This window comes from Rhinolophus sinicus, chromosome 17 (assembly GCF_057876585.1).
Source record: "Rhinolophus sinicus isolate RSI-liver-muscle chromosome 17, RSI-T2T, whole genome shotgun sequence".
Lineage (NCBI taxonomy): Eukaryota > Metazoa > Chordata > Mammalia > Chiroptera > Rhinolophidae > Rhinolophus > Rhinolophus sinicus.
The window spans coordinates 151,396,351-151,409,673 of record NC_142517.1 but is presented as its reverse complement, the minus strand read 5'-3'; the positions used below and the strand labels follow the sequence as shown (position 1 = coordinate 151,409,673).

General features: G+C 40.3%; 1 protein-coding gene across 11 annotated transcripts in view; it reads left to right on the top strand.

Annotated features, from left to right (window-relative positions):
- The window catches only part of RBMS1 (RNA binding motif single stranded interacting protein 1), a 198,214-nt gene that overhangs the window by 161,439 nt on the left and 23,452 nt on the right, over window positions 1-13,323 (top strand). For all 11 annotated transcript variants that reach the window (XM_074337078.2, XM_019727264.3, XM_019727271.3 and 8 more), the window contains exons 5-6: window positions 7,351-7,508; window positions 9,495-9,574. In XM_074337078.2, the coding sequence (XP_074193179.1) occupies window positions 7,351-7,508; window positions 9,495-9,574 (238 nt within the window). The remainder of the gene's footprint in view (window positions 1-7,350; window positions 7,509-9,494; window positions 9,575-13,323) is intronic.

Here is a 13,323-nt window from a genome sequence, read left to right as displayed (position 1 = left end):
GCTGTAAGGAATGGATAATTTTGTTAGTAGGACTTTTGTAAGTAGGACTTTTGAGGCACAATCAGCTCTATTTTTTCCTCTGTTCTGTCCATTTTCACTCACACGTTGGAGCTCCCGCTTCCTCCTCCCATGGATAAAATCCAGGGCAGGCCCCATGACTTTTCTGGCCACACTCATTATTTTAAAAAGATCCTTTAATTGCTTCTTTCATTTTAGGTCTTTTTCTCCTTTTTTGATAGAATGCCTCTTGATTTTTCATATACAAACTTCATGGAGCATAATTATCTTTCAATACATTTTCAGCTGTTTCTATATGTATTTACACCCATCTCAATACAGTATTTTAACCAAGATGTTGTATGGGGAAAGTTTCAAGTTACATTCCAAATACGGTTTGTAAAATGTCAAAATCATGTGTAGGGGTTTTGAAACTGCTGAGTGTCAGCTAAAGGGATATATGTCTTGGGTGTTGCTAGTTCTCTAAGAAATCACAGTTTACAAAGCAGTTGTCTACTAACAACCATATTGATTATTTGGTGATTGGGAAGCAATGTTTTAAAGGTTTATATCCCAACATAGCCATTTTTCATGTGTGTGTGTGTACACACACACACACACACACACAGATATGTAACATGCATGTAGTTACATTTTAGGAAAATAAATAGTTCATTTTAGGAAATTGGGATTTGTAGTCAATGTGTTATACGTTGTGATTTTTTCCAGTTTGAGATAATGTGAAATGGGCTTCCAGTTAACATTTTGATGCTGATTGTCTGATTTTCAAGAACGTATTACTGATGTTAAATGGGGGATGCCTGTAATGTAAATGTCCAGTCCTGTTTATTTGACAAAATTTTGAGTACGTATAATGGTAAAGCTTCTCCCTCCTCCCAGCTAAGTTCTGCTCTAAGTAGACATTGGCTGGTGGTAGTCCTACAGTGTGATGGGAGTATGGTTAGTTTCGTCCCTATTTCCCAAATTTGAGTTTTTCCCACTCTTCCATTGGCTCACTAGCTGTTGTTTAATATATGGCAATGTGAATTTTCCAAACTCTGTGGTATCCTGATGAACTCACTGGAAGAAAGTGATCGGTGATGGATCCTTTACCCCCTCCAGGGGTGGAGCCGTCGTAAAGGATGGGAAAGCTCCTAGACCTGACAGTGATGTAATCTGGCGTTGATTTCTCTGGCCAGACAGTGGAATGCTTTGGGAGTTTGTCAGAGCTCTCTTACCACTACCATCCCCGCAACTGATCTTTTCCCTGTCGTCCCTTTAAGCTAGAGAATACATGTCCTCAGGCGGCTGGCCTCAGCTCCTGATAATCTAAGGGTCTGTCCTCAGCCCTTCTCCGCTGGGATTTCCTGGCCCTTCAGTACAGCCTTCTTGAGAGGCTCTAACACAACCGTAGGCCTACTCTACCTTGTGTGCCCACATCTGACCTACGTTTTTGGCAGCTAGCTATAGGATATCTGTAGCTTGTTAGGACCCCTCAACCAGCTCTGTGCCTTTTAGATTTCTCAGGTTTAAGTCAGATGTTGATCCGCTGTGTGCACCGTGCTCTGCAGGACACAGATCAAGCCTCCTGAGGGGTCTGTTGAAGCCTCTCTTGCTTGACTGGTGATTACAGGGAAGCAGCCCCTATGGTGAGACTTAGACCATATGTCTCCACTCTGCATTGCTCTCCACAGCTGTATTCATTCTCAGCCTCTCCAATCTCTTGGAGACGGACAGGACGTGGATGGTCAGTCAGGGATCCCACACCAGGTCTCAGCCAGCTCCTGTGCAGACTCCCTCGGTGGCCTGGTTTCTCAACTCTGAATACAGGAGTGCCTGACGCCCGTTGTTCTGTGTCATCTGCTGCCACACAGTTAGAAAGAGGCTTGTTTTAACAACCTGCTGCAAATGCCGAGGCCTTAGAGTGGTCCCATGAGCGCACAGGTAGGCATGTTTTCAATGCCTATGCTATTAAGCAGCATTGTATATTAAATGTATGCTGTTTCGAAGAAGTCTTTACAATGCATTTAGTCAAAACTGGACTGGATGTAGGTTGGCGGTGATACATGTCCTTCACCAGTGCACTTTGAATGCCAGCTTTCCCATGAGTTGCTAGCTAAAGAGCACTGTTCAAAGACCTCCTTAGGAGACTTGGTAATGTACATTGGCCAGGAGAGAGAGTCCTTTCCTGCATCACCTGTAGGGAAGGAGTGGTACACAGGTTCAGAGACCCTGGCAGTGTGTCAGCATTCTGCACCTTATGACTTTCTTCAGGTCTCTGTAGAATGAGTTTCCTGGACTAATTTCTTTTGTATTATAGCACTGAAAGTATTTTAAATGCTAGAGGGTCCATTGTTCTCTAGCATAGAACCATGGTTTTGAGTATCTGGAATTCACTTGGCCCCTTCATGTTGTTTGGGTCAAGAACACCTGGCACATGCTCTCTGTGGAGATAATTGTTAAAAGCAGTTTAGGTTTGGCTCCCATGGTTGAGTGAAAAGGGGCCCATGTCCATCCACTTTTCTCTAGTGAATTAATTGGGTTTCTATAAGGTTTTGAAAATTCACATTGCCGTATAGTCAAGGCTTGCTTCCTTACGTAATCAGGAAAAAATTGAGGGGCATTCTACTAGGGGAATCCTGGAGGTGAGGGAGAATATATCATTGGACACATTGGCTACTGGGCTGAAAAAGGACTGCATATATACAAAACTGAATTGCAAAACTTCCAGTAAAGAGCATTGGACAACAGTGATTGTTCCTTATTTATGTTTTAATTTTCAGTGCATTGCTTGGATTCTGGCATATGGGAGATATTAAATGTTTGTTATGTTAATGATCAAAGAAGCCAATTGAGTGAGAAATATTTTCTTCCCAGCATGGACAGATACTGAGAATTAAGAATGGGATATTTAAAAAGTATATTCATTGAGCTCAGTCCATCGAGTACCTGACGAAACTTACCAGAAGATTTTCCCAAAGTCTCAAGGCCATTCCTGTTTACGTTACACTTGGCACTTGTTTCAAAGTGTGTGCATTTTTAAACTAAAAGACTCAGAAGCTCTGAAAAGAAGGGAAAAATTCAGATAACAAGCTAAAAAGATGTAAAACGGAAATCAACATTGGTGATATCTGTTAACAGAGCGATTTGTATAAGCCTTTCGGCAGTGCCTCTTAAGGCCTCAGGGCTCAGCAGGTCATTGTATGTTGTTGGGCTGTTGGTAAGCGTGCACATTTTCTTCAGTAAATAGCAGTCAGTCAAAGGAATAGGAATTGAATCCCCCTTCCACACAGAGGTCCACCATGCTTCAGGCAGTTTGCATTCACCAGCCTGAAAGCAGCGATCTGCTGGTTGGTGAACCTATTCCCTACAAGAGAAAACAGATGTCAGGTCTTCCTGCCAAGTCCCTTTCTTGCATTTTAGGAACCATTCCACACGCACAGGGAGGTTTTTGTTAATTTCTTTCAGATGACGACTGACTGCTTTACACCACGCAGGGCCTGCAAGCCCCGCTTTTCTACTCAAGTGAACATTAGTAGCCATTTATCCCTCTCACAGCCGATGTGGGATCTAGTTTTCTACTTGTTAGGGAAGCTATTGAACCCTTTCCATGCCTAGGGATATAAAGAGGCCTGTTGGCCCCATTTTTATGTTTGGCCACCCATAATTCACAGAATAATTGTTTTTTCAGACACAGCATTGTATGTAATAAAACAGAGTTAGGGTTGTCACTGATTTTAAGGAAACGAAATTATCCTCGTTCAGGAACCACCCTCCACTTACTGCAAGTATTATAGATTTTGTTCACTGTGAATGCATAACTTGAATGCATGGACACTTTGAGGATTAGATATTTCTATGGCCAGTGCTGCCAGCTTGGAGTTTCTTCTGGTTGGTTGGTTGGGTTTTTTTGTTTGTTTTTAATTATTGCAGAATAAGTTGACCATTTGAAAGGAAAAATAAATTACATTAGTTCTAAGAATCATCCCAAATGAAGAAACCTAATTGAGTTGTTGCTATTGAAAACAAATGCATTAAAATCATAGAAAATATTTACTTGCATTTAGCCTACTCTTCTAACTGTTACCAAAGAATGAGTTAAGAGCTCAATTTCTTTCTGGATTCTTATTTTAGCATTTATTGTTTTTTTCTTCACTGGTAAACTTTCAAGTTGAATCAAGACTTTAAAGAATATAGTATTTTTATTAATGTTTTAATAATAGAAGCAACTGAAACACAGATTTAGAAAGTAACTTAGTACCTACATTGTCAACCCTTTTAACAATATTTCACATATGAAAAATTCTCCTATGAAATGCTTAACTATTAGCCATTTAGATTTTTATAATTGTAACTTGAAAAGAAAACCCACAATATTTATGATGTGTTCATTATGTAACGTTTTTTATGCCATATCTTCACCCAAGAAGTGTTTAGTGCTCTTTAATTATGGGGTTCCCAGCTTTATTCTGACTAAGCATGATTCAGAAAGCTTTTTAATGAGATAGATTTAATCATATCACTCTCCTTCTTTCGTGCCTCCAGAAGCTCCCCATATTTCTGGGTGTGGCTTGCTAACTGCAGTACAAGGACGGCAGTTCCTCCTTCCTCTTACTCCCCCACACCCACCAGAATACGGGAAATCACAGGAGAAACATGGCTTATGTCTCTGATGTATCAGTATTACTTGAAAGTATTAGGCCAGAAATAATGTTTCTATAGTAAAACAAACTTGAATAGTTAGGGAGTAGGTTGCAAACTTTACATCCCCACCCCCCTTTTTTAGATGAAGCACAAAGCCTCAGGAAATTTTGCAGCTCTGGCAAAGTTACTTTGGCTTTTGCTTACAGACTCTTTGGGATACACAATCATTCTCCCTGCTGTTAGCTCGGCTTAGGTGGAAAAGTTGAAGGAGCTGTGACTGACAAAATAAAATCAAACTCCTTATGTAGCCTTTCACAATTGGGTTTCAGCCCTGTGTCTTCTGCTTGCTTCTCAAGTTTCAACCCAACGTCATGCCCTCTGAAAAGTCGACCCTAATCTAACTAAGTTCCCCTGTCTGTCCAGGCCCACTGTCATTTATGCACATCTGTATCATAGCATCCATTGCATGTGTTTTTATCTCCCCTACTTAACTATAAGCTGCTGGAAGACAGGACTGGAGTTAATAGTTTATCATGAGAATCTGAGACGAATGAGATGCACTGCAAATGCCATTTAGCTGTATTGGGCTACAGGGCCCCTCAATACCCACCTTCAGACAGAAAGGACCCCATCTGTGTGGGTCAATTATGGACCAGACTTCCACAGAAACAAATACAGACTTTTGCACTCCAGGAAAATTTCAGGACTTGGGGGGTTAAAGCCAGCATGAAATGGCTAATCGAGGCGCTTTATAATTAATTGGGTAAAATTGATGCAGGTAGTGAATGAGGTGGAAATAGGATTTTATCTCTCATCCCACCTCAAAAGAATTTGAAAACTTGAATACATAAGATCATGTTGCTTCTTCCTGTATTTTGAAATATTTTATCTATTACTGTTGCGCACTCATTACACAAATCACTTTTTAATTTTTATATATTAAAGATACACTTTATGTAATTGTCAGCAGGAGGTTTTACTCAGTGTAAGATAATCAGTGGTACCACACTGAATCCATCTCATTTCAGCTAAAAGCAAAGATGGTGGCCATTTTATTTAGTCTGAAGGGTTAATGAGGGTAACTGTTCAGCTTACTACTGAGCATTTGAAAATTTTTCTTGGATACACCCTCACTGACACACCCCTGAGAGCTCGGGGTCACCCAGCCTGGGAACCTCTGCTTTATACCTGTGGAACTGGCCTGGTTCCGTGCTGCCTTCTGTGAGAACCAAGAAGTTATAAGGACAGTACTTTCTGCCTGTAGTTGCTCAGTCTTTGATAACTTTAATTCTTGGGAATGCCAAGATATTTGCCATTCCCTAGGATGCTGGGGAATTTTAAATCTCACCAGAAAAATCAGTTTACATTTTTTTCTTACAAAGTATGTAAAAGGCAAAGCTTCACTTCAGGTTTAATTAGTGCTAGGATACACTAGAAAGACAAGACTTTGTACGAATTGAAACATGCATGTGCTTCACGTATATTTTTAAAGTACTGTGCACTTTGGAAATCTAAAATATAATGAGTGTGCTATTCTGTTGCCTAAGGCTAAAACATCAATTAATGACTTTACTAATAGTGCCTATTAAAGAAAAATCATAAACTCGCATAGTTCAATATGTAAAAATACAATTGATTAATAAGATCAAAGCAAAGCCTGATGTAAAATTCATTAAGGCTCTCCTAATCTCATAGTTGCACAGGTAAATTTTGACTTGGTCAGAAAATATTCCAGTAGCCGTAAAAGCTTTTTCCCTGATGATTTCAACACCACACTCTTAGTAAATATACGTAAGTTGATGATTCTCAGAAAATTCTGTTACATATCTTTGATTTCAGCTGATTCCACATCAGCAAAGGAAAGATGAGTAGGGAATGATCTAATTATTGCTTCTTGAACTTTCATATGCAAATGAATCACCTGGAAATCTTATTAAATGCAGCTTATGATTCTTTAGGTCTGGGATGGGGCCTGAGATTCTGCATTTCTAATATGCTTCCATTTCTAATGTCCACCACTGCTGGCCCCAGGATCACTCTCAGTAGCAAGGATTTAGCAAAACTCCCCTCCCCATCTACTCTAGAGCTCACTTTTCCCTGGATTCTAAAATTTGATCTACCTAGAGTTTATCGTTTTGTATGGCTTTGAGTTTTCTTGAGTTTGTTAATTTAGATGCTTTCCTTTTCGTGATGGTGATCACAACTCAGCAGTAGTAAAGGCCTCTGCCACAGAGCCCAGGAGGGGATTTGGGGCAGAGCCCCAGTGGACTTTAGATGACTCGATCCAGAATCCCATGTGTGTCTCTGGATTGAATTATTAGCCTTCTGTGCAATAGTGTGCCTGAAATGGACTCCTAAAAATAGTAGTAGAGGAGAGGTTGGTTATTTTTGGGAACACTGCAAACAGCTGAGAGCTGTGGTTCCATGAGGGCATCCGCTCCAACTCGAGTGGTGCCTGCCAGTAGTTCCATTTCCAAATCTGCTAAGAATGGCTCAGGGGGACCGTGTGGGACCTGCCCAGATTGTCCAGGCTTCGGACCCTGTTGTCAAGTTTCCGTGGTGATGTGGGTGTTTTTGTAGTTCCCAGGATTTTACTGGATAATACTTCTAAGGATCTGAGCAAAGAGAGTGGCTAAATAAAAGTAGGTGTGTGAACAGAAATATCTCACCTTTTATTGGAGATTAATGGATGACTCTATTCTGTTTTAGCAACAGGAACAAGATCCTACCAACCTGTATATTTCTAATTTGCCACTGTCCATGGATGAGCAAGAACTTGAAAATATGCTGAAACCATTTGGACAAGTTATTTCTACAAGGATACTACGTGATTCCAGTGGCACAAGTCGTGGTGTTGGCTTTGCTAGGTAAGCACGCTGGCCTTGTCTTGATTCTGTTAACAACAATAGCTCTGCTACATTTCCTGGAAAATGAATATTGAGCAAAAATAGAGAAGTTAAACTAGGATCATGACAGGCAGTTGCACCATAAACTTCAATTTTGTGTAAGTATTGGTTGGCATTTTTCCAAATCTGTAGGATGTTCCTTAGGATTCTTGAACCTGAGGACATTAATATTTAGTGACTCAGGGCAAGGAAATATTACATGAGCAATCATGCTCAAAGTACATGTCCTTAATATTTTTATTAATTACATCAAGATGCCTATAACTTCTTAAAAATGACAATCTCAGGCTCCTTAATTTCATACATAAATCAGTACGGTTTTCTCATTTGGTAGAAATTTAATTCATCATCAATAAAGTCACTGAATTAGATTTTTAAATGAAATATTTCAAACTTTCATAAAAGTAAGACAGTGATAAGACACCTAACCTTCGATTGTTACACTATTATAACATTTTACAATTTTGCTTCAGATTGTTTTTTAAGAAGTAAAATATTACAGATATATCTAAAATGCCATCACCCCTTTCACCTTACTTTTGTTCTTTCCTGCCTAGAAAGGATACTTCAGTGTAGTAGTTAATTTGGTTTCTAAAGGAAAAATCTTAAACAGAAGGAGCTTTGATTTGTGATATAGTTCTAATCCAAAAGCCCATGTACAAAAATTATTTTACATGATGGGTTATTTAGAAACCTATTATTACTGTGTAGTAACAAATAATGTCTACATGTTTTAACGTACCGACTTTGATTTTGGAGGAAAAATTGCTGACATTTTTCTTTCATATACATTATCCTATTTCATGTCAGTCCCGTGTACTACCACAGATAACAAAGCAAGCTTTGTTTCCTATTTTACAGGTAAGAAAATTGAGGCCTAGAAGGGGCTTTTCCATTGTCACTGGGCTGCCAAGTAATGAAGTAGGGTCTTCTGGCTTTTAGTCCATTGCTCTTTCTGTTAGGCTAGGTAATTTTATAGTTAAACTGAAATATTCTACAGTTGGGAAGTCATCACAAGGCTAGCATCTCCAGGGTACACTTGATTGGTTAAGAGGGTGCAGGTGACACAATGAAAAGCCCAGTGCCATCTAAAAATTGTCACTTCGGTGGGTGTTCTTCTGAAAGCAGATCAGTTAATTTTATTTCTATATCTGAAGATGGAATCCAGTTAAATTCTGCTTTTTGAAACTATTGCTACCCATTAAAATCAAGGTGTAATGGGATAGTCTAGGAGTGCAGCGCATTTTTGAGTAGATTAGTCAGTGTTTCTTCCATTAAAGAGAAATAAGTCAAAATAGTTTAATTCCCCTGAAATGTTTCTCAAGTGTTTTTACCTACCTGCAGAAGATGTAGAATAAGTTGTACAGTTAGGCCTCTCCCGAAGCAAAGATAAATCGGAAGGTACATAATTGACTTAAATTTAGCTTTAAACTTGAAGCAAACGTAAACACCATATAAGGTACGTTCTCTGATTGACACTAGGTCTTATCATGACTTTCGAGTCTTTCATTTCGGGACTGTGTAAAAGGAAAGACCATCTTTAAAATGACAGGTATTCTAGCAAGCACTAACTACACTAGTATTTTGAACTGTTACTTTTTGTGTTTAATTCATATCATGACTAACAAATCTGTTGTGTATTGATTGTCAATTTTCCAACAAGCAAAAATTATACATTTGATATGCTTGGTATTAAGCACTGTAGGTATAATTTATTTCTTTTTGTGATGCAGAATGTACTCTCCAGTTAATAGTTGTCATTTTACTATAGAAGGATACAACCGACAGTTAGATAAAAGATAGGATAAACCCACTTTTTCTTATTCACATTTTTGCTAGGTTTCATTTATATTCAATAAACCTGAAAGAATGTATTCGATGCACAGAATAAAATGAAAACTAAGAGATCTCTAAATATTTATGTGTTTTATTTTTATATAAATATAGGATGGAATCAACAGAAAAGTGTGAAGCTGTTATTGGTCATTTTAATGGGAAATTCATTAAGACACCACCCGGAGTTTCTGGTATGTTGTTTGTCTAAAATTTTATCAATAGTTTTGTATGTTTGTTTGTTTATATATATATAATGTGTATAATTTTATCACATGATGATTCATCAAAGAACCAACAAACCCTCGTTTAGCTCTTCAAAATTTATTTCTTTGGATGTACAAATAGGACTAAAAAATTCACCTCTTTCCAGACATTGGGTGTTTCAATATGAATGGAAGCTGACCCAGTGGTAAGGATCTGTCTGACTCGTAAAGCAAAAAGAAGCCTCTCTCCCTTTAATGTTCATGACGTCCTCTGATCCTCCTTGTCACCATCCTCAGTAAATCTGTCATTCAGTCATATCATTGAAGACGGGGGCATTTTGTACCCCAGCCCCTGCCTTTGTTCTGGAAGATTTCAACATGTGTTACCCCTCGCCCCCGTAGAGTACCTGGACCTCAACTCCTGTGGCCTTTCTCTCCATTCCCCTGCAGCCACTTGCTCCCATTCCTCTGCCCTGTGTTGTCATGACCAAGATCCCTGCACCTCAGTAGCTTTTCATTCTAACATCCCACTCTAACTCCCACTAATCCTGATCTGAAATACAGGAGATCCTTCCATTTTCATTCTTTATTGGTCCTTCTGTACCTCTTTCTTTCCTGCCGAATCTGGCCTCCATTTGTGAGCACTAAAACTATTTCTGTAGCAGCATCCTGTTTCCTCGTTCTCCACCCCTTGGTCACAACAGCTTGGCGGAACACTGCACCTGGATGGATCCTACAGCAGTACACACTTTACCTCCTGTTACATCCAGGCAGGGAAAGGCTGTCTCCAGCTTAGCCAGACCTTCAGCATCACTGGCCCTCACTCAGCTTCCTCACCCTTCCTAGCAGCAGTTCTCAATTTTCACCATCCTGCTCAGTCCCCTCCCTACCCCAGCCCCCAATTCTAAGCAGATGACTTCACTTCCTACTTGATGAATAACACCGAGATCACCAAGTGGAAATGCCTGCTTCCTCCCAACAAGGAGACCTACAACACTCCCATTTCTTCCCGCCCCCCCCTTCCCTAAAGCCTCAGAGACCAGGGGTTCAAAGCTGTGCCCTTGATCCCATCCCATCGGGACCTTGCTCTGCCAGTTATCCCCTCTTTCTCCTATCATTTCAGTGTATTTTGTTTTTATTTCTTTTTTTTCAACAAAGCCAAAAACCTTTACTTTTAATTAACAGATTTTTCTGGCAAAACGAATTGGTAGAGAAATGGGAGAAAATGCACAAATAACTAGGAACAAAAATTGTGAACATAACTGCAGTAGACATTTTTAAAATCAACAGAATACAATGAACAAAACTATGTAGTACTTTATGCTAATAAATTTTCTAGAAAAATCGATCCATTTGTATTTGAGATCATTCAGGTGTCTGTGGTCTTGGAACTAAGCACCCTCTAACTCCTCATGCAAACCTTATTAAAATGTAGTGTACTTTCTCACTTTCCATTCACATCTCAACTCTCTCCAATCTGACTTCTTTTTCCCCTTGTATGCAACTGAAATTCCTCATGGGGAAACTTACTGTATTCGTCTGCTAAGGCTGCCCTGACAAAATACCAACCACAAACTGGGTGGCTTGAACCATAGAAATTTATTATCTCTGTTCTGGAAGCTGGAAGTCCAAGGTCAAGGTGTCAGCAGGGCTGGGTCCTTCAGGAGGGCTGTGAGGGAAGGATGTGTTCCAGGCCTCCCTCCCTCCTTGGCTTGTAGATGCCTGCCTTCTCCCTCTGTCTCTCACATCATCTTCCCTCTATGTGCGTCTGTCTCTGTGTCCAAATTCCCCCCTTTTCTAAAGACACCAGTCGTTGGATTAGGGCCCACCCTAATGACCTCATTGTAACTTGAAAGACTATCTCTAAATAAGGTCACGTCCTGAGCGACTAAGAATTAGAACTCCAACTTTTTGTGTGTATGTGTGGAGGGAACGCAATTCCACCCTTAACACTCACTTCCTGACGATCAAACCTGGAGACGGTCCTGTCTTTTCTATGCTTTGTTTGCCTGCTGTGTTTGGTACTGATTGTCCCTCACTCGCCCTTGAAATGTGTCCTCCTTTGATGGGTATTTCACCTTTCTCTCTCTTCCCATCTTGTGTTAATGCCTTCTCTTTTGTGGATGTGTTTTCTTCTATCTACTCCTTAATTATTAATGTTTCCCTGACTTCCAGTTTTGGCTCATGATTCTGCTAGATTTCGTCTCCCCTCAAGGTTTTAACTTGAGAAACCTACCGTTTGCATTCAGATGACTCGTAAACATTCCTCTCTTCTCGTGGCTTTTCCCCTGAGTTTCAGGCTGCCTGACCTTGGCCACCGTGCAGTCATCGACTGCAAAATTAAACTCGTCCCCCTTCCCGTCTGATCCTAACCTTCTTTATGTTTTTCTTACCTCTGTTAGTGTAACCAGTATCCACCCAGGTACCCAAGCTAGGAACCCAGGACTGAATCATCCTGGGCGCCCCCAACCCAGCCATCTCTTCGTCTCTCACATGGAAAGTCATTCAAGTCCTTACATTTTCTTCCTCATTATTTCTGGAATCCTCTCCCCTCTATCTCCTACCACTGCTTAGTTTAACCTCTTATGTCTCACCTGGCCCTTACAGTGGCCTCCTAATTGCCCTGTTTCTAGACCTTCCTCTCTCAGCTATCCCCCCTGCCTGCAGCCAGGAGACTTAGATCAGTAATAGGCCTCTTTGCTACTTAACTGATAACCCTCCCCCCACACACACACACCCCATGTGAAGAAAGATCCAGGATTCCTAGAATGACATTGCCTTGTTGTTCAGTCTTGTGTCCCTGTTTCCAGCCGTACTGTTTATCCTCTTCCAAAACTGAACTACAAATGGTACGTCAGACATACCATGCTGCTTCATTTCTCTTACGTGGTTTCCAATTTCTCTGATCCCTTTGGTCCCTTTAACCTGGCTGTCTTCTCACCCTTCTAGACTGTTGAAGCTTGCCTCCCCCTTCAAGGGCCTCCTCTGATTCAGGGGTTACCCTCTGTTTGCATAGCACACTGAGGACACTCACCTGTGTCATAGCATTTAACATGTTTACCTGTATCAGTCCATTAAACTGGAAGCTCTCTTGAGGCAAAAACTGTCTTCTCACCGTTCTATTTTCATGCCCGGCACCGTACTTAAACTATACTAAGTAATAGTAAGTGTTTGTTGGTTTTGTATGAATTTCACTATACTCTTTGCTAAGACAGTACTACCTGTTTACAAGCTAGCATGCTAGTGGCTGACCACAAACCGGAAGACGTTTCAGTTTTTCCTCCATGTGCGAAGTCATGCATGTATAACTAGTAGTCAGTGCTTATTCTGCTAAAGCCCCAAAGTTCCAGGTGGCTGAGGAGGAGGATTAGGATTCACTCTAATTTTCTGTATCCAGTTGAGTCGCACTTCAAAGAAAACCTATGTGGGGACATGTGATACCACAGACTGTATTCATTGGTGCAAAAGTAATTGTGGTTTTTGCAGTTTTGTTAACTTTTTAAATCACAGTTACTTTTGCACCAACCTAATACGAAAGCCTAACAGCACACAGTTTGCATGACGGTATATGAGCTTGAACTGCCTACAACACAGGTTTGGAGCATAAAATATCATACCTGGAAGTATACTGTTCCAAGGAACTCATCCTTGCGGAAGAGCTTCCTTTTTGTTTTTCAAGTTAGTTTTGTTCTTCTATCAACAACCCTTGAGTTGAAAGAAAAGAAAAGGAAAAGGAA